Source organism: Pan paniscus, chromosome 3 (assembly GCF_029289425.2).
Source record: "Pan paniscus chromosome 3, NHGRI_mPanPan1-v2.0_pri, whole genome shotgun sequence".
Taxonomy (NCBI): Eukaryota; Metazoa; Chordata; class Mammalia; order Primates; family Hominidae; genus Pan; species Pan paniscus.
Window position 1 is genome coordinate 3,762,945 of NC_073252.2, and position 20,687 is coordinate 3,783,631.

At 59.8% G+C, this 20,687-nt stretch overlaps 1 protein-coding gene across 13 annotated transcripts in view; it reads left to right on the forward strand.

Moving 5' to 3' along the window:
• Window positions 1-20,687, forward strand: part of RGS12 (regulator of G protein signaling 12) — a 150,798-nt gene extending 130,111 nt beyond the window's left edge. For 11 of the 13 annotated variants that reach the window (XM_034958266.3, XM_034958280.3, XM_055111156.2 and 8 more), the window contains 9 exons: window positions 1,416-1,492; window positions 3,150-3,344; window positions 3,679-3,752; window positions 4,289-4,415; window positions 6,238-6,334; window positions 8,622-8,701; window positions 9,090-9,243; window positions 10,940-11,488; window positions 20,234-20,687. In XM_034958266.3, the coding sequence (XP_034814157.3) occupies window positions 1,416-1,492; window positions 3,150-3,344; window positions 3,679-3,752; window positions 4,289-4,415; window positions 6,238-6,334; window positions 8,622-8,701; window positions 9,090-9,243; window positions 10,940-11,488; window positions 20,234-20,463 (1,583 nt within the window). In that variant the 3' untranslated portion in view covers window positions 20,464-20,687. Of the gene's footprint in view, window positions 1-1,415; window positions 1,493-3,149; window positions 3,345-3,678; window positions 3,753-4,288; window positions 4,416-6,237; window positions 6,335-7,143; window positions 7,261-8,621; window positions 8,702-9,089; window positions 9,244-10,939; window positions 12,711-20,233 lie in introns of those variants that run through there. The other 2 variants (XM_063603510.1, XM_055111157.2) reach the window with 2 other exon arrangements.

Below are 20,687 nucleotides of genomic sequence, written 5' to 3' on the forward strand. Positions count from 1 at the left end.
AGACAGGAGAATTAGTTGAACCCGGGAGGTGGAGGTTGCAGTGAGCTGAGATTGTGCCATTGAACTCCAGCCTGGGCAACAGAGCGAGACTCCGTCTCAAAAAAACAAAAAAAAAATTAGCTGGGTGTGATGGTGGGTACTTTCAGTCCTAGTTACTCGGGAGGCTGAGGCAGGAGAATCGCTTGAACCCGGGAGGCAGAGGTTGCAGTGAGCCGAGAACTACACTCCAGTTTGTGTGACAGAACAAGACTGTCTCAAAATAAATAAATAAATAAATAAATAAATGAAAGCAAACCTTGATAGCAGTGGCACCTGGTGGCTCATGCCTTTAAATCCCAGCGCTTTGGCGGGGGGGCGAGGTGTGAGGATCGTTTGAGTCTAGGAGTTCAATACCAGCCTGGGCAACACAGCAAGACACTCATCTCTACAAAAAAAAATTAAAAATTAGCCAAGTGTGGTGGCGCACCTGTTGCCCTAGCTACTGGGGAGGCTGAGGTGGGAAGAAAATTGCTTGGGTCCTGGAGTTGGAGGCTGCAGTGAGCTATGATTGTGCCACTGTACTCCAGCCTGGGGGACACAGCGACACTCTGTCTCTAAAAAACACAAAGCCAACCAAAAAATAAAACCCAGACTGCAGGCACCCCCAGAAGTAACACATTCTGATCTTGGCCCAGGATGTGGCCTGGGCATCTGTTCCTGTGGAAGGTGACTGCAGTCTGCAGGCCAGTGGGTCTGGGAGCTGCCTTCCCCTCTCTCCTCAGGCCCCAGAGCCCATGTGCAGTGGTGTGGTTTGGGAGCAGGTGCTGTTTGAAAAGTCCTGTGTCCGAATTTTCATGATTTGTAGGTTAGCCTAAGAATATAGTTAGTTGAGGTTGGTGAAAATTGACACTTCATTACGGTTCATGTCAGGACGTCAGAGGAAAAGGACGTGGACCGAGTGGGTCTGGAGGCCACATCCGGCTGAGAGCGCTGGCTGTTGCCACAGCTGGGGGTTTCCAGTTAGGCCCAGAAACTACATTTGGGGATGAAAGCTCCAGATGGAATGGAGGAAAGGCCCTGACCGGGACATGCACCTGGGTCTGTGCTGTGTAACTGCACGTACTGATGTGATTTGTTGGGCACCTGCCATGAGCCAAGCATGTTTTGGAGCCAGGATGTGGCAGTAGACAGGGCAGAGAGTAGCATCTCTGCTGCATGGTGGGTAGAGCCTTGTTGGTCCCTGACTGGCTTCCAGGGTTAGGAAGACACATGTGACTCGTCTCCACCAGAGACGGCGAAGTGATGCCTGGTGGGGGATGGGTGGGGGGGGCTTCCTGGCATCTGTCTGCTCAGCCTAAAGGGGGCAGAGGGTTGGGAGATGTGACCGAATAAACAGGGTTCTGACTGACGTGAGTCACTGTGTTTCCCCTGTCAAGACGCCCTGCATGCCAATGGAGGCCTGTGTCGCCGAGAGTCACAGGGCTCTGTGTCCTCTGCGGGGAGCCTGGACCTGGTGAGTCACTGTCTCCCCTCGTCCCACAGGCCTCAGGGGTGTCCCCACCAGCTGATTGATGACACCTCTCTCCCATGGAAACCTGTGTTTACAAAACGCAGCGTTCACTTTGTAAAGCTGGGGGACAAGTCTCGGGTGCCGGCCCAGGCACAGTGGCAAAGTGCAGGGTGGCCCAGTGCCCCATCAGGCCCCGGCCTCATGGTCCCCCAGCCTAGGGCTCCTGAGAGGGCACAAAAAACTATTAGTTATACGAGGGAGGGAAATCAAAGTATCTTTGGATTTATTTCTTAAGTCTTTTTGTTGTAATTTAGTTTTTGTGAACTCCCACTAAGAATCAACAGAAGGTGTCGAAATCAGGCGCTCCCTGTCTCAGCGCGTGAGCATCCCACCCACTCCCACACTGCAGGATTTACCCGTCTGCCTGCGGGCCGCCTGTCTCACCCACACCCTCTCACACCTGCTCACTGCTTGGCTGGTGCTCGTCCTGGCCCCAGTTTCCAGCAGATGAGGGAGATGAGCAGGCGCAGGCAGGACTCGTGAGCTCGTTAGATGTTGTTTGATAGGAATTTTGGAAAACCTCACTGGTTCCCAGCATCCTGGTCATTTGAAATTTTCAGGCAGGAATGAATGTAGAATATAATTTCTTCTTCAGTTGTTCCAAATAACATTGAAAGCTGTAAGGATTTACCAGGTATCAGTTAGCTCTTGTTGCCTAATACCTCCACACCCCCAAACTCAGAGGCTGGAAACAATTACTGTTGTGCTGGGTGTCTGGGTCGGCTGGGTGGTTCTGCCCATTCTGGCCGGCCTTGCCGTGTGTTTCTGGTTACCTGGCACGTGAGCCAGCTGGCTGGTCCCAGAGGCCCTCAGTTGCATGGCTGGCCCTTGGCTGGGGAAGGAGCACTGACAGGACCCTTCGTTCGCCTCACTCAGCGGAGGCCAGTTCACCCCGTCCCACAGCCGGCTCAGGGACCCTGACAGTGAGCAGAGTAAGGACGGCCTCTGGAGGCCCAGGCTTGGAGCCGCTCCTTCTGCCCACCCAGGTCTGGGCTGGGGCTGACTCCACCTCTTCATGGGAGGAGCCACAGAGCCGCATTATGAGGGGCACAGATACGGGGAAGGGGATGGTTGGGAACCACTTGTGCAGCCAGCCTACCACTGTACAAACTAGTTTCCTGAAATAATGCTCAGGGAAAAGAGACCTCAGACTACCGGAAGGCAGTGCCGACGAAGTCACAGTCCAGGCGACGTTTCCATTGGAACGATGTGCATGGGGAGCTGTGTATAGAGAGGACAGGGTGCTGGAACCCAGAGCCCTGGGAGGGAGTGGTCCTCACAGGGCAGCTTCACTGGGCCCCGCAGGATGGCCCTGCTTCTGGGTGGAGAAGCCCAGATGTGCCTTCTGAGCACGATGGCCCGTGAGGCCCAGAGCTGAGAGAATGATGACCGCTCTCTCGTGTTAATTCACAAAACCCAGCACCTCAGGCAGTGTGGACTGAGCCTGAGATGTGTGCACCTGGGGAGCTGCAGGTGGGACAGTGGCAGGGCGCCAGCCTCCCCAGCACGTGCGGCCTGGGCCAGCTGGGCTGCTCTGGGAGGTGCCCCGCACCCCTGTGACGCTGGTTCCCTCACGGCTACTTGTCTCGCTGCTCCCCAGTCGGAGGCCTGCAGGACTTTGGCACCCGAGAAGGACAAGGCCACCAAGCACTGCTGCATTCATCTCCCGGATGGGACATCCTGCGTGGTGGCTGTCAAGGCGGGCTTCTCCATCAAAGACATCCTGTCCGGACTCTGTGAGCGGCACGGCATCAACGGGGCGGCCGCGGACCTCTTCCTGGTGGGCGGGGACAAGGTACTGGGCCCGCCTGACCCTCGTGCTGCCCTCAGGCCATGACCTCCCCGCTCCCTGGCCCCGAGCTTTGTCAGAGTCCTCAGGCTGCCCCCTCCTGCGCTCCTCATTTCAACAGCACCTGGGGCGGAGGCCGGATTATCTGAACTGAGCTATCTGCTGGGAGCACTTTGCACGTGGGTGCTGGGTTGGTGTGGAAAGGGTGATCGCTTTCTTTGGATGGCTGTTTTTGAAGCTGCTCTTCTGCTCTGCACAGCTGTGCGCCTGGGGCACGTGGGTCTGCGTTTCGGGGGCTGCCTGCTGTGCCCACGTTGATTCTGGTCTCTCTGTTCCTCAGCCTCTGGTGCTGCACCAAGACAGTAGCATCTTGGAGTCAAGGGACCTGCGCCTAGAAAAGCGCACCTTGTTTCGGTAAGAGGAAGATCGCTGTCATTCACCTGAGGCTCCCAGAGCCAACCCCGTGTGCCCACCACCTGCTGGTCTCTGCACTTAGCGGGTGGCCTATGGATGCTCCATGCTGGACTACGATGGGGTGTCGGGGCGGGGGGAGGGTGGAGGCCCACACGAGGCAGCCCCCCTACAAGCCCGGGGGTGAGAGGCGCCCTCTCCTCCCTGCCCCGTGAACAGGGACTGCCCTGGCCTGGTGAGCCCAGCCCCCTAAGATGCCGAGAGGGAGGGGCAGGAGTGCTCTCTGTAGGGTGGATGCCCCACAGGTAGCCAGGCTGCTGTGCAGGACACTGCTATCCCTGGAGGAGGAGACCATAGCCCTTGCTTGGCCTGACTTTTCCCACGTGGAGGAAGGCACGTTCTGATCAGCTGGGGCTGAACTGGGGGGCACACCGAGGCCTTGAGGGCGGCCTGGGGCTGTGCTGTAGTTCTGCTCATGAGAGTGATCTCCTAATGAGGGCTGACATGAGTTGGTAGTGAATTTTTTCATCCCCCACCAGGCTGGATCTTGTTCCGATTAACCGGTCAGTGGGACTCAAGGCCAAGCCCACCAAGCCCGTCACGGAGGTGCTGCGGCCCGTGGTGGCCAAATACGGCCTGGACCTCAGTGGCCTGCTGGTGAGGCTGGTGAGTGTTGCACGGGGCCCGGGCGTCGTCACCGCAGGCACTGTCTGTTCCCTTTGGCAGCCTCTGTGTTGTTCACTGAAGAGGGCACACCAAGAAGCGGTGTCTTCCCCTGATCTGGTTGTCCCCCTTGGAGGAGAGGGCACAGCCTCTGCCATCCCCAGTTCTCGTTCTGTGCAGTGGGAGCCATCATGGTTTATTTGTACCTTGGTCATTCCAAAAAGAATTGATATTTGAGAGGTGGTTTTGCTCCAGGGAGGCCAAAATGAGAAACAAAGCAACCAACCCTGGACTATCCTCCGCTGTTGGCCAATGTGATCAGATAAGAGAGTGCGGATGGCCCTGCCCCCACTGCACCTGCTGGGCCTGGGCATTGTGCTGATGCCCCCAGTGCACGGTCACATGGAGATGTCCTGATTCTCACCTGCACTTTGTAGATGGAAGAACTCAGCTGGCATTTCCAGGCTGCGCCATTATGATGTGAATGGGGTTAAGAAAGAAAACACCACGTGGGGTGGTGACCGCAGGTGCTGGGCAGGCCACGCGAGATGGCGAGAGCTGGGCCCCGCTGAGGGTGCTCCGGAGCGTGGGGGTTCAGGGCACAGCGTCTGCCTAGTCTTCTTTCCTTGAAAACTTTATTGGAGCAATGATTTCAAGTATTTTCAGGATTTTAGTTTTCCCTGAAACTACACTCAAAATTATTCAAGAGCTTTGAAGTGAACAAGAAGAACCTATTAAATTATTTACAGACACCACCTCCGAGGGTAACCTGAAGCCTCTTCCCCGCACTGCAGGCTCCATCCTGGAGTCCAGAAATCTGCAGGTGGGAGACAGACCTGGCCTGGCTCCCAGGTGTGCCCCTCTGGCCGACTCTGGGGAGACGCTGCGCAATTGTTTAGCCCCTGTGTGTCACAGTTTCCCTGACTGTAAAATGGGGTTGGTCGTGGCAGCGTGCTCGTGGCATGGTTGGGGGGCGCCAGGGTGGAAGGGCTGGCTGCGGTCAGGCTCGTTCCCTGTGAGCTGCGGCCCTCGGCTGCCGAGGCTGTGGGGGCTATGGAGGATTCGTGTGGAATGGGTTGTTTGGGATGTGGCTTTTCCTTGGACGCTGTCTCCTGACCTCTCCAGTGAATTCTGTGGCCCCCTGTGTCCACGAATGTGGTGGAGAAGGCGGGACCTGGGGCAGTTCCTCTGCTTCCCCCGCAGGGCCCACCACGCCTGCCCAGCGGACCGGCCCCTTCACGAGCTTAGAGCCTCTCCCGCCTGGCATTGGACGGCTGTCATTCCCCTGACTGACAGATCGTGAATGCCAAACATGTTCAGATGTCTCTTCTTAACAGTGACTATGGCAGGTGAAGAGTCAGATTCTCTGCCAGAGGAGAGCTCTGATGCAGAGACAAGAACTCCAGCCCTGTGGCTAGTGGCGCTTCATTTCAGCCTCAAACCTGGTCCTAAAGTTGTCTGTCTTTGCTTCCTCGTTTACAAAGGGGAACATCTGCTCTCAGTATTCCCCTCATAGCAGTTTCGAGGGTCAGTATTTCCCTCATAGCAGCGTCCGAGGGTCAGTGTTCCCCTTGTAGCAGCGACCAAGGGTTGCCACCTCCTGCGTGATTCCATCGAGCTTAGGATGGTCGTGCAGTCAGGACCCATGTCGGGAGCACGGCTCAGCCCCAGCTTGTGTGCCTCAGTCAGGCAGGCCTCACCTCGGGACCATCTCCTGCGTGACTCCATCAAGCCTAGGACGGTCATGCAGTCGGGTGGGATCACACACATCTGTTCCCTGAAGTTCCAGTCTGGGTAAATTATTCAGTGCCGATCTCTGCCCTAGAGTGGAGAGAAGGAGCCGCTGGACCTTGGCGCCCCTATATCGAGTCTGGACGGACAGCGGGTTGTCTTGGAGGAGAAGGATCCTTCCAGAGGAAAGGGTGAGTAGGGCTGGTGCAGCGGATGGGGAGAGGGTGAGTGGGTCCAGTGCAGGGGAGGGGGCTATGGAGCCGGTGCAGGGGAGGGGGTGAGTGGGGCCAGTGCAGAGGAGGGGCAGGTGGGGCTTGCGCAGGAGAGGGGGTGGGCGGGGCCTGCACAGAGTAGAGGATAAGTGGGGCCAGTGCAGGGGAGGGGGCTGTGGGGCCTGCACAGGGTAGGGGGCAGGTGGGGCTGGTGCAGGGGAGGGGGCTATGGGGTTGGCATAGGGGAGAGGGCGAGCGGGGCCAGTGCAGGGGAGGGGGCTGTGGGGTTGGCATAGGGGAGAGGGTGAGCTGGGCCAGTGCAGGGGAGGGGGCTGTGGAGTTGGCACAGGGGAGAGGGCGAGCGGGGCCAGTGCAGGGGAGGAGGCTGTGGGGTTGGCATAGGGGAGAGGGCGAGTGGGGCCAGTGCAGGGGAGGGGGCTGTGGGGTTGGCATAGGGGAGAGGGCGAGCGGGGCCAGTGCAGGGGAGGGGGTGAGTGGGGCTTGTGCAGGAGAGAGGGCAGGTGGGGCTGGCCCAGGGGAGGGGGAGGCTTTGGAGTTAGTACACAAAAGAGAATTGGTCTGGGCCCCCTGGTCCCTCCTTGGTGCCCTGATCTGGCGCCCTTCCCTCCAGGCACAAAACAGGAAGCCAGGGCAGTAGGCGCCTGTGCTCTGCCCGGCAAAGCGGAGGCTGCAGGCTCGGTCATTTGGGCTGGTTCTGCAGTTCCTTGCGTGCAGGGAATCGGGCGGTCGACAGAGCTCTTTCCAACGTGTTGCCTTGGTCATGACAGTCCTGCCCTGGGGAAGCTGGGTCCGGCCAGCAGCCTTCGGAGATGGGCTCGTCGCCCGGCCCCCACCTCATCCTGACGCGCAGGAGCTGGCCCTCCTTAGAGCCCTTGTTGAGAACCGTGCGTGAGGAAGGTTACTCAGACCCAGGAGGGTGGGTCCTGTTTGTAGCTGTCCCCAGGGACAGGCAGAGGCGTGGCCTTGGGGCCTGCAGGTGCCGTAGGGAGGTGTGTCTTGGAAAGAGCTTTCTGGAAACCCACCTGCAGATGTTCTAGGTAGAGAGCTCACTTTGTGAGGAGCCACTTCAGGTGACATTGGGCTGCCCCTCTGCCTTTCAGGTTGTTGGCCCTGATGATGTCACGCAGGGAGCACGTGGCTCACTTGTCCCCACCCAGGGAGACCTGGGCCATGGGTCCCAGTCAGAAGCAAGCGCTGAGGCCATTATTCCTGGAGCTCCAACTCTTGCTCCCCTCCCCAACTCCTCACAGAGCAGAGACCCTTCCCCAAGCCCACCCTTTGCTCTAGGGAAAGCCTTACCCCGGGCCCTGACACCCACCCAGGCAGGTGGGGCAGGCACAGCATGTGTAACCCAGCAGGGCGGCCAGCAGCTTTGCCCCAGCTGACCCTCTGTGCCCAGGGCCTGCTGGGCCTCGGGGCCTGTTTGTGTACAGGCAAGTCCTGTGGTGGAGCTTGGCGCTCAGCGTTTTTGTAGGGCTGTATGTGGGGCAGGAGCGCGACTCCTCCAGTCACATTTGGGCCACAGAAATGGGCTTGAGGCCGTTAGTGCCAGCAGAGGCCAGCCTGTGGCCCTGGCATGGGGCAAAGGCTGTATTTGAAAATATGTCACGGACTGGCACAGTGGCTCATGCCTGTAATCCCAGCACTTTTGGAGGCCAAGGTGGGTGGATCACCTGAGGTCAGGAGTTCGAAACCAGCCTGGCCAGCATGGTGAAACCTCGTCTCTACTAAAAATACAAAAATTAGCTGGGTGTGGTGGCACATGCCTGTAATCCCAGCTACATGGGAGGCTGAGGCAGGAGAATTGCTTGAACCCAGGATGCGCGGGTTGCAGTGAGCCGAGATCGTGCCACTGCACTCCAGCCTGGGAGACAGAGTGAGACTCTGTCTCAAAAAAAGAAAAAAAAGAAAGAAAAGAGAAAGAAAACATGTCATAAATGTAAGACTCTGACTTTCTAGAGAATATTTATGCCAAATAGTATATGAAATGAGCTTTTCAATTTCAACATCACTCCTCCAGCAAGTCCCTAGTTAGATGTACGGAGCCCGGCTGTGTGCGTGGAGGACGGGCCCTCTCTCCTGTCCCATGGGGACTCCCCTCAGGGCTGTGCGTGGTGAATAAGGGCAGCAGATGCCTTGTGGCTTCTCTACAGCTTTGCTCTCAGAGACAGTAGGAGCAGGTTGTCTATGAAACATTCAGATGGATTTGCGAGTCCCTGAAGTCATAAAGCTTTCTTATGTTTAGCATCCGCAGATAAACAGAAAGGTGTGCCAGTGAAACAGAACACAGCTGTAAATTCCAGCTCCAGAAACCACTCGGCTACGGTAATTCCCCACCCTGGCCCACCCTGTGCCCTGCTCCTCTCGCTGTGGCCCCCGCCTGCCCTGCGCAGTGCCCTGGTGCTTCCTTACCGCCTGCTTATCACTGTGTGTCTCCCCCACGCTCCTTGGCGGGGTCTCTCTTGTCCCTGCCGATGCCCAGCTCCCTCTTACCTGTGAAGGACTGGCTTTCTTTTCTTCTGAGGTGGGAGTGGTTGTGCCTTAAATGCTATTCTTGTTTGTAATCCTTATCATTGCAATGGTTTTTCTGCAATGCATGTAAATTCTGTATCAATGCAATCTATTTCATAGAGCCTTCTACTCTCTAACTAATGAATGATGTATTGTCGTGTATTGAAATGAAAGTAGAACTTTGACTTTCCTTCTAATGCAGGGAGAGGAAAGAACACTAGGCAAGTCTAATTCTATTAAAATAAAAGGAGAAAATGGAAAAAATGCTAGGGATCCCCGGCTTTCAAAGAGAGAAGAATCTATTGCAAAGATTGGGAAAAAAAAATATCAGAAAATTAATTTGGACGAAGCAGAGGGTATGTGAACTTTTTAAAACTTCCACGTTTTTAGTAAATGCACAGTTAGTTTCCAGTATAGTCAGTAGATCTGCTTTGAGCTGTCAGCATCTGGGTGACTGCGGTCCGTCCCTGTGGCCTGGAAGACATGTTTCTCCCGGGGGCAGTCTGTGGGCTGTTGGCATCACTTCACCGAAACCCCAGTTTTGAGACTGAGTGCCAGGCCTCCTAGGGCGTCAGGGGCAGCCGATGTGAGCAGCACTGTCTGCCCTGAGATGCCAGAGGCCCCCGCAGGCTCTGCCTCCCTCTCACCCCAGCTCCTCCCTATGGCCCCGCCACTGGCTTGTGCCAGGGTCCCCAGCGTGACTGGAGGCACAGTTAGCATTAGAGAGTCCACCCCAGGCAGAGCTGGGCACCCAGGTGAGGGGAGGTGGAGCACACTGGCCTGGAAGGACCGTGGGCTTGCTGAGCTCTCTTGGCTACGGGGGTCAGTGAGGAAGGTCAGCCTGCACACACCCCTGGCCTCCAGGAGAGACAACAGGCACACTGGAAGACTGAGATGGAGAGATGAGTCCTTTCTTGAAGCTCCTTTTTCTCCAGAAGTTTATAACAAGGAGAAGCATTGAAAACAGAGTCAAAACCAACAGCTGTCACCGTGACCTGAATTTTCATCCAGGGCGTACTTGCCAGTCCACCTGGCGTGTCACGGCTTTGTCACAGCTGGCTGTGGAGTCTGACCTCACGGTAAAACTAAAACACACCTCCAGCCTTTGTTGGCCACGGAGCACAAGTAAATCACACGCCCTCTTTGAAGCTTGTATGTTTCTGAGAACCAGTGAAGTCGGAGATTTGAGGTTCCTTGTAGTTGTTAAAAACTCCGAGTATAATTCCAGTGCTAGAGAAAGCCCAGTTTAGACGCCATCTACCTCGAATGGTGGCCTTGGGGCCTGCTACACCAGAAAACCCAGCCCAGGTAAGAAAAGGAGAGTTCTGGAGGAGCCAGCCAAGAAGCTGGAGGTACCTGCAGGCCCCCGCAGTGGCTGGGCAGTGGGAGGCCCAGGGGCACCCGTCCTGGCCCCTCGGGGCTGTGGAGCTTCAGTGCGGAGAGGGAGAGCACATGTTGCCCCCTCTGCCCTAGGCCTGGGAGGACCACCCTCTGCCCAGAGGCAGTGACCCCGAGAGGCAGGCGTGGATTTGAGGGTGCCCCTTCCCAGACCACCCGTCTCAGGGCCTTCCTCTACCTCCCCTCCTCGGGTTCATTCTGCTCCCGACTTTGAGGACTGCAGCTGCAGCTGGGACCCGGGCGGGTGCCTCAGATGCTGACCAACCGGAGGAGGGGGCCAGTCCTCAGAGGGCCCCAAGTGTTAAATTGAAAGCCCAGGCCAGAGAGTCCCACAGTTTCCTACTCAGACGGCATCAGCGCGTAACCGTGTTGAGTCAAGCGTCTCGTTTGTTCAAGTCTGGACCTCACACAGCGTGGTTTTTAGGGAGTACACAGCTTTTTCAGACTCCCGAAGACAGAGTATGCTAGAAGCCCCAGGGCTGTCCCTTCCGCTGTCTGTGGGAAGATAGTGTGGACGGAAAAGGGCTCTTGTTGACCCACAGCTGATAGGGTGTTAGGACAGCCCAGGATGAGAGCTTTCTAGAATGTTCTGCTGTGATAGTCATTAATGTGAAACTCTCTAAAACACGGTCACTCTGGGTTTTCTTCCAATAGAGTTTTTTGAGCTTATTTCCAAAGCTCAGAGCAACAGAGCAGATGACCAACGTGGGCTGCTAAGGAAGGAAGACCTGGTGTTGCCAGAGTTCCTCCGTTTACCTCCTGGTTCCACAGAACTCACCCTCCCCACTCCAGCTGCTGTGGCCAAGGGCTTTAGCAAGAGAAGCGCCACAGGCAACGGCAGGGAGAGCGCCTCCCAGCCCGGCGAGCAGTGGGAGCCAGTCCAGGATAGCAGCGACAGCCCGTCCACCAGCCCGGGCTCAGCCTCCAGCCCCCCTGGACCTCCTGGGACGACCCCCCCCGGGCAGAAGTCTCCCAGCGGGCCCTTCTGCACTCCCCAGTCCCCCGTCTCCCTCGCGCAGGAGGGCACCGCCCAGATCTGGAAGAGGCAGTCTCAGGAAGTGGAGGCCGGGGGCATCCAGACGGTGGAGGATGAGCACGTGGCCGAGCTGACCCTGATGGGGGAGGGGGACATCAGCAGCCCCAACAGCACCTTGCTGCCGCCGCCCTCCACCCCCCAGGACGTGCCAGGACCTTCCAGACCAGGTACCTCCAGGTTCTGATCCCTCCACCTTGGCCCCGTCAGCGTGGTCTGCTCAGCTTCCAGTCAGAAAGGACAGTGGGCCCCCGGCTGCCACTGTTTGCTGGTGGTCTCCGTGACCCCCTCCTCACCTGCTGGATGGGGGCTTCCTTGGCCCTCTTGGAAAGGAGGGGCTCGTGTGGCCCCAGGCCAGTGTCTGTCAGGATGGTCCCCCCGAGGCGCTCCGGGCAGGCATCCTGGTGTCCTGAGAGGCTCTTGCAGGAATGATACGTGGCAGTGCCTGCAGCGAGGTCTGGGAACACCCTGGGTGAGGCCTGGGGGTTTCCGAAAATGGAGGCATTCCTTTCCAAATCTGGACAGCGATCGTTTTTAGTGTTTCTGTCTCAAGACTGGAAAACAATAGCATTTGTCTTGAGTGAGGAAGTGAAGCCCGCTGTGTTCATAGCAGGAGAGGGCTCCCAGACACAGGCCCGTCCTCGGAAGAGCCTTGAGAGTGCAGCTCGGACCCACCGGCGGCCCCCGTAGCAGGTGGTGTGGGTGCTCGGGAGTGGAGGTGACGTCAGCAGCGCTCCCTGACCGCGGGTGTCACGGGCATTTCTCAAAGGAAGCAGGGGATTCAGTGAGTGTGAAGGTGAACAGGATGGCCTGGCAGCAGGGATGTTTCCGTGAGCCACAAATACCAGAAACTGAGGTGAGGCTCCCAGCAGCCGGTAGGGAAAGGTGTTTCCAGGGGTCCGAGGGCCGTGGCCTGCGTGGCCATCCCCTGGAGAGAGGAGCCGCTCAGGGTGCGCGTCATGGAGTGTGCTCAGGGGTGCATGGACACCTCTGCTGTGGTTTGCTGCTGGGGGCGATGGGAGCGCCTCTCCGTCCTGTGCCCTGGTCCAGGATGCTGACAGCAGTGAGAGGCCTGCCGTGGGGTTTGGTCTTGTCAGACCTGTAGCCTGGAGCTCGCCGGGGGACCAGGGAGTGCACGTCTGTAGATCTGTACATATCTGGGCCTTTGGAGGCCACGTGTGGCATGGGAGGGGCTACCTGGCCCCTTTCCCAGCCAGGACACACCTGGATGAGAAAGCCTGAGGTGCCTGGCATGCCCACCGGTGCCACTCTGCAGCCTCCACCCCTGGCCTGAGTCCCCCTCCATCCGTCTTGGTGGATACCCGTGTGGCTCTCACCTGCGTTTTGAGTCTGTTCCTCCAGGAGTAATAAATTCTGGACATCATCACTGGACTGGCTTACAACTTTTCTTTCTCATTTGAAACTTTGTTTCCACTTTAGAAAATAATAAAAGTATTTTAATCTAGGGGAAATATCACACATTTTTAGGAGATTAAGTGGATTTACCGTAATCTACTGGCTTTTAAAAATATACCATCCACTGAACAAAACTCTTGAGCACCTGGTGTGCTCCCAGCAGCACAGCCGTGCGGCGGGACAGCAGAAGAGCTGGTGGCCCGGTGGCGGGTGCTGAGATGAGCTGGCCTGCTGGCCTTCGGGCTGCAGTCCCGCACCCACACCCCGGCCCTGCGGCCCTGGGGCTGTGGCTGGCTCTGCGCACAGGTGTGGCGTGTGTCGGGCTGCCTGGGAGGGCCAGACAGACCCACGTGGGGGGTCAGTTCTCCTGCCTGCCAAGGGCCATTAGCACAGAGGTGGTTTACAGCGCAGGCCCAGCCGAGTGCCCTGGCTGACATCCCTGACTTGTTTGTGGCAGGAGGGTGGGTGGTACCGGCCTTGGGAGGAGCAGGTCCCCCTGCGCTCTGGTGGCTGCCCCGACTGCCACTGGCCAGAACTGGTTCCCCGCCCCGCTGGCTCCTCAGCCCCTGGGCAGGTGGGTACCCTGGATCCTTGGCTCTTGGGGTGTCTCCTAGGAGGAGACCCAGTGAATGGGAGAAGGAGGTGGGAGTGGCTTTGGCCATAGGTCGTAGGTGTGTGTCCTCCACGTGCCTGTCCGTGGCGACACAGGACAACTGCTGAGGACCTGCCCAGTCTTCCTGTGATGTTGGCTTAAGCCTGCTGGGGGGCCTTGGGACAGAAACTGCTCTGTGCAGGTTGCTTCTGGAACCCCCACTCTAATGGGATTCTCTGTATTGGAGAGTTCACCTGCCCATGGCGGCAAAGGAAACAGGCTGTGAATGCCGTGGTGGCCTGATGGAACCTCTTTCACATCTGTGGGCCGGGGCGAGCCTGGACTGAGTGCTGACCTGTCCGTTGTCAGGGTTTAGGAGCTTGGGGGTCATCCCCGGTCACGCTCTCCGACGTTGACAGTTGCTGTGGGATGCTTCCTCACAATGTGGCAGCCGCCCTGGACCCAGGGTCTGGGGTGAGAAACACAACAGGAGGTGCAGCCAAGCCCACGGGCTCCCGCCCTCCCCATTGCCATGGTGGGCAGCATGCCGGCTACGCGTGGGGGCTGCCAGCAACAGCCCTGGGGTAGGGAGAGTCTCCACAGAGCTGTGCCACACCACTCTGCCCTTCCAGCCTCAGTGCCACGCACTGTGCCACCCTGTCCTAGCCCCAGTGCCACATGCCACACCACCCCATCCTAGCCCCAGCACCACATGCCATGCCACCCTGTTCCAGCCCCCGTGCCACATGGTGCTCCACCACGCCCTTCTAGCCTCAGCGTCATGCACCGCACCGCCCCATGCTTCTAGCCCCAGCGCCACACGCCACGCGGCACTCCGCCCCGTCTGTCTAGCCCCAGCACCACGCACCGAGACCGAGACCATGCACCATGCAGGCTGGCCGGTGCCCCCATGCATGTCTGGTCCCTGGAGGCATGTGGGTGGGTCTCCTTTCCCTTTGGCCACTTGCTGCCAGGCCACCCAGTCTAATGGCCCTGAGCCTTAGCTGTCTGACACACACAACAGAGGCCGCAAGCGGGAGAAGTGTCAGGCCCCTCGTGAGGCTCCAGGGCATGCTGGCAGGGGTGTGCATGTGTCCACACAGTGCTGTGTGTATGAGGCCGTTCTCATGCTGCTATGAAGAAATACCCAAGACTAGGTAATTTATAGAGAAAAGAGGTGTAATTGACTCACAGTTCTGCATGGCTGGGGAAGCCTCAGGAAACTTACAGTCATGGCAGAAGGCACCTCTTCACAGGGCAGCAGGAGAGAGTACGAGAACCGGCAGAGGAAATGCCAGACGCTTATAAAACCATCAGCTCTCCTGAGACTCACTATCATGAGAACAGCATGGGGGGAACTGCCCCCATGATCCAGTCACCTCCACCTGGTCCCACCCTTGATACCTGGGGATTATCACAATTCACGGTGAGGTTTGGGTGGGGACATGGAGCCAAACCATATCAGTGTGTCAGGCAGATATACCCATGTGCGTGCACGCCTGGTGTGTGTTCGTGTGGCATGTGTCGGTGTGTGCACCTGCCATGTGTCTGCATGGCACGTTTTGTGCATATCTGTGTCTCGACACAAGGACCCTCCAAAATGCTCACCTTCTGTTCTCGTGGGGAGGGAGCAGCTGTCCCTCCAGCACTGCTGTGTCCCGCCTTTAGCAGTCATCTTCCACCCCTGCACAGAAGCAGACGCCTGCGCTTTGTGTTTTCACAAAGGAGCGAGGCATTCAAAAGGTCGCGTGCACTCACACCCGAGTTTCCAATGCACAGTCCTCCCTCCGTACGCGCCATCTTAAAATGGGTTCTTACGGTTGTGTTGGTAATAATTCCCAATTGCTTTCTTAACCAGATCTGCTTCGTTTCCAACAAAAAGCCCGGGAGCTGGGTGGTCTCACTGCTGCCCCGCTGGCTGCAAGGCGACAGTCAGGGGTCCTGGCTGGGGGCTGGAGGCCAGTGGCTCCTCCCAGCCCCTTTGGTAAGGCTGAGTACCCAGCCGCATGGCCTGACTGAGCTCCTGGTGCAGACGTCCCAAGAGGATGGACTCCACCTGCCGGCAGGGAGATGCTAGGCACCACCCCAGGAGAGGTCCCCGCATAGCTCTCCTGGGGCTGGGGTCCCCTGGGGCAGCTCACTGGGCGGGGGCAGGGGTCACTCAACCTGGAGGCCCCAGTGTCACAGCTGCCAGTATCCCCTAGGAACATATTTGGGCCCAGTGGCTGCCCTCAGGGCCCCCGGAGCTCAGCTACCTGCCAGATGTGCGATGTTTGCCTGCCGGGGCTTCTGCAGCCTGGAAGTGAGGTCACGCCCCTCACCCTGGGGGTGAAAGTACCCCCCATGGCACGGCCATTGTGTTGTACCGGGTGAGGATGCAGCCCCACCTGGCTCCTGCTCTGTCCAAGAGAGGCCTCTTCGGCAGCTCCTGTGCCCCGCCCTCCGCAGGAGCATATGCAGCTTAGACCCCCTCACTCTGATGTGGATTGAGACCGCTGGTTTTCTTGGGGACACAGCCCCAGGAGCCTGCCACTGGTCTCAGGCCTGCAAAGCTGCTGAGGGCATCTGCTAGGTGCCTCTCCAAAGCCCCCCCTCCCCAGAGCCCCCTCTCCCCAGAGCCCCCTCTCTCCAGAGCCCCGTCTCCCCAGAGCCCTGTCTCCCCCGCCAGCATCTCCTGGCTCCTGCCCAGCTCCGTGGCTCCCCAGGGGATTCCTGAACTGACCAGCTGGCCTGGGCCCTCCTCCACAGCCCCCAGCCTGGTTGTGACACGTGGTCCTCCCGGATCCCACCAGAAGCCACCCTAGGTTGCTCCCCCTCCTCTCCTGAAGTGTCTGCCTTCCACCTGAAGTTCCAGCCAGGTCTTGCAGAGTGGAAGTCTCAGGCCTGCAAGTGACCGTGACCTGGCCTACCCCCATGTTCCCTCCAGGACTGGCCACCTGTGCCCATCTCAGCCGGCACTGCTGGAGCTCCGGCCTGAAGCCCCTCCCTGGGGTCTGCCACATGCACTCCTGTGCCCTGAGTCACCCCCACTCCCCTATTCCCCACTCACCACACTGTGCACCCTGCTGGGCGCTGTCCACTCCCTCGCCCATGCCCAGCAAATATTTGAGGAGCTCTATCCCAGCCCCAGCCCATCACACACAGTCATGATCCTGGCTGGGGACCCACACGGACAGGGGGACCTTGGGGGGTCACACTCTGGAACTAAGGTTCTGGGGGTGCTCTCGTTCCCATGGGAGCCCATCAGCAGGAGTGCACAGGCCTTAGCAGGAGCCCGTGGGGTGCACTGTGGTGGGAAGGCTGGGAAGGGAAGGGGCCTTGGGAGCCACAGTGGATTGTAGGGTCCCCGCCTCTGGCTCCCCTCGCTCCCCCCTTCCTGCCGTGTTCTCAGTGTGAGCCGGCTCAGCCATGCCTGCGTGTCCTTGTGCCCTGCGAGCTTCCAAGGGGCGCTGGGGAGGCTTCACAGAGGAGGTGGCTGCGCCTGGCAGCACAGATGATGTGGAGCATGGAGGCAGAGGCTGAGCAAAGTGCCTGGGGGACGGGGTCCTTCGGGGGGCAGGAAGGGCGGGCAGTGGGAGAGGTGCCAGGCCTGGGTCTCGAAGGAGAGCCTGGGAGAGTTCAGGCCATGCCCCTGCCCCGGCCAGGCCAGTGCAGCCCCTGCTCCCGCTGTGCCTGCCAGGGTTCCTGACTCAGCTTTGAGGACCAGGGTGGGGCGGGGTCCTGCCCCAGGCCTAGGCCAGAGCAGCTGGCAGTGGCTGGCACAGAGACATTCATGGACAAGTGTCTGGGAGGCCTGGGGGCGACCGGCAGCCGGTGAGGGGCCTGCGCATGTGGAAAGAGGGGCCTTCCTGCTGCATCTTGTGGGGCCTCCAGCAGGGCCCCCTCCTGGGAAGGCTGGACAGCACAGTCGGAGCCAGCAGGACCAGCCAGCCGAGGGCAGGGAGCCGTGGGGCGCCGGGGAGAGGTTCACAGGTGGCCCAAGTGGCAGGGAGCAAGATCCCAGTGTGGCCTCAGGTCTGGATGTTTGGAGATGTGGCACCAGGAGTGAGACCAGGAGGCCAGGCCCCTCTGGAGGTGGTGCAGGCTCTGCTGGGTCCTCTGTGTTGCCATCCCTGCCAGGGAAATGCTGGGCAAGAAGGTGCTCCCCGGGCAGGCCCTGGCATGTAGGTGGTGAGGCTGCGTGCTGCTCAGGGCTGGGCCAGGCGGCTGAGTCACAGGCCTGGGGCTGGCTGCCCTGCACAGGAGGGCGAGGCTGGGTCCCGTAGGCAGGAAGGGCCTGGCTGTGGCCCCCTCCTTGTGATGTGGACATCCTTGGTCCATACAGAGCTGTCCTGTCTCCAGAAACAAGTGTTTCTCCATCCTGAGCACACTAGCTTCCTGGGGCCCTCAGGGGCCTGTCCTCCCATCTGTCCATGTGGGGCTGGCGGGGTAGAGCCGGGCTTCTGGACATGTGTGGTGTTGCAGGCCCCTTCAGAGCCCTGTGAACACTCCAGGCAAATGCCCAAATGCCCACGGTATTGACCGGCGAGGGGGGGCAAACCCCTGCCTCTCCCCACACCTGATATCTCCCAGCCCTGCAGCCTGGCATCTGGAGCCATGCGGACCTGGTGACAAGAAGGAGATGGGCAGAACTGTCCCCTTGGGGCAGGGCTAGCTCCTAGCCCTGGCAGAACCTAGTAGGACACTTGTTGAATGAGCAGAGGCCTGACTGGGAGAAGTTTCTAGTCTCAGCTGCTCCACATGGACCCCTGGGCCTCCAGATGGCATCTCCACCGGGCCTGGCTGAGTAAGACACACAGGCCCCACACGGCTCCCACATGCTGGCTGGGCTGCTGCGTCGAGGCCAGGATGAGGGCCTCTGGGGCCACTGCTGGGACCTGTTCAAGAGAACGGGCTGGGCACGCTCAAGAGGGGAGCCACACCTTCCGCCCGCAGCCCGGACTTGTTCACAGATGCCTCATGGAGGCTGCTTCCGGAAGCTTGGACTGAGGGTGAGGAGGGGCACGCTGGGGTTGGGGACCTTGGTGGCCACGGAGCCGCTGGGGCAGCAAGGACCCTGCGGCCATTTCAGGGACCTCAGAACTGTAGATCGAGGAGGGTCTTCACCTTCCCAGGCCTTCGATTCACCTGTGGAGGGCAGCAGTTGGTAGCAGGGACCCCCTGTCCCTGGTTCTCATCTGCCGGGGTCTGGCTCTTCCTGCATCCCGTCTGCTGTGGGCCCAGGCCTGGGGCTCCTGCCACCCCATAGGCGCCTCAAGGCCTCCACCCTGGCATGGACATGACTGTCTCAGGGCCTCAGCCCCAGGCTCACTGAGGAAGGGAGCTCCTGGACCCCTGCCTAGGAGACACGCTAGGCACGCAGGAACCTGCCCCCGAACCCTGCTCCTCTGGGTCGGTAACGTCACCCCCACCGTACAGATGGGGAGGTGGGGTCACTGGGCGGGTTGGCAACGTCACCCCCACCGTACAGATGGGGGGGTGGGGTCACTGGGCGGGTCGGCAACGTCACCCCCACCGTACAGATGGGGGGGTGGGGTCACTGGGCGGGTCGGTAACGTCACCCCCACCGTACAGATGGGGGGGTGGGGTCAGTGGGCGGGTCGGTAACGTCACCCCCACCGTACAGATGGGGGGGTGGGGTCAGTGGGCGGGTCGGTAACGTCACCCCCACCGTACAGATGGGGGGTGGGGTCACTGGGCGGGTCGGTAACGTCACCCCCACCGTACAGATGGGGGAGGTGCGGTCACTGGGTGGGTCGGTAACGTCACCCCCACTGTACAGATGGGGGAGGTGGGGTCACTGGGTGGGTCGGTAATGTCACCCCCACTGTACAGATGGGGATTGGGGTCACTGGGCGGGTCGGTAATGTCACCCCCACTGTACAGATGGGGCGGTGGGGTCAGTGGGCGGGGAAGGGCTGGGCTCTCCCAGCACGGGGGCTTCACTGCCCCGCCCAGGCCCTGGGGTCCTGCCATGGAGCTCCGGGCGGCACGTGAACCCAGCCATTCTGCGTGCACCGTTCACTTTCCTTGGCCCAGCCTTCGTTGGCCCCTGGGGACTCCACCCTGGCATAGACACAACTGTGTCCTCCAGGGGTCCACATGGAGGTCACCAGATGTGGCAGGGCAGTGACGCCCTGGGTAGGGAGGCCTCCCGGGGGTGCTGGCAAGGAGATGGCCTGCCCATGTTGGGTCTAGAAGCTTCCAAGGCCGGTTCAGGCAGCCGGGATCTCCTGGGGCTGGAGTGGGCATTGGAGCCAGAAGTGGGGCCAGAGTCACTGACCAGCCGGAAAGAGGGGCCTCAGTAGGGGGGCCAGGGATGGAGGGGGAGGGGACACGACCGGCAGGCCCAGAGCAGGGTGTGTACGGTGAAGACGGTGCTGAGGCAGCGAGCCAGGTGGGCGAGCAGGTGGCCAGCCTGGTAGGGTGGGATGGGGCAGCAGACACAGGGCTCGGGGCCCGTTCCACCAGGCCAAGAGGGTCCAGCCTATCTGGAACTGAACCCTAGTGCTCAGCCCCCTGGGGGTGGCCCTTGAGGATGGGCCCTGGGCCTGGGGGCGGGCCCTGAGGATGCCCCCAGGAGGAATTAGGGGGGCAGTTGGGGCGGGGGCTCTCCCGGGGGCCCAGCTCTGTTCCTGAGCTGCAGTGGGGAAGCAGGGTGGTAGGGTTTCTGAGTGGGTCGGCTCCCCCACTTGGTGGCAGGTGTTATGTGGAGGGCTCTGGGAACACTGCACCTCCCCTGGGCGTACCTGCCCCAGCCTGGAGGCCAGCTGCCTCTGGGATGTGTTTGGGGTATTTCAGGGACCCCTACCATGCTGACTGTGCAGGGGCCTTCGGGGTAGGGGGTGGGTTCCGGGGGCCCAGGGCCGGGCCAGGCAAGTGACAGCTTCTCTTCTCCTTGTGACAGGAAGTGGGACCCATGGCAGCCGAGACCTCCCAGTCAACAGAATCATCGATGTGGATCTTGTAACTGGCTCGGCGCCCGGGCGGGATGGTGGCATAGCGGGGGCACAGGCTGGCCCTGGGAGGTCACAGGCCAGTGGTGGGCCTCCTACGTCAGACCTCCCTGGCTTGGGCCCCGTCCCGGGTGAGCCTGCTAAGCCCAAGACCAGCGCACACCACGCCACCTTCGTCTGAGCTGCCCTGGCCTGGCCAACTCTCCTGTGGACATGTCGGGGTGGGGCAGCCCAGGTGGATTCTGTGGGCCTCAGAGGGGCCACCCTGGCCACCACACCCTCAGGAGCCCAGCCAGGAGGGCAGGGGGTGACCTCGCTGGAGGCACTGGCCCCGGACATTCACCATGCTGGCCATGGGGCTCCCTGGCCCTGGCCTCCTGCTGCCCAATAAAGCATTTCTGAGGA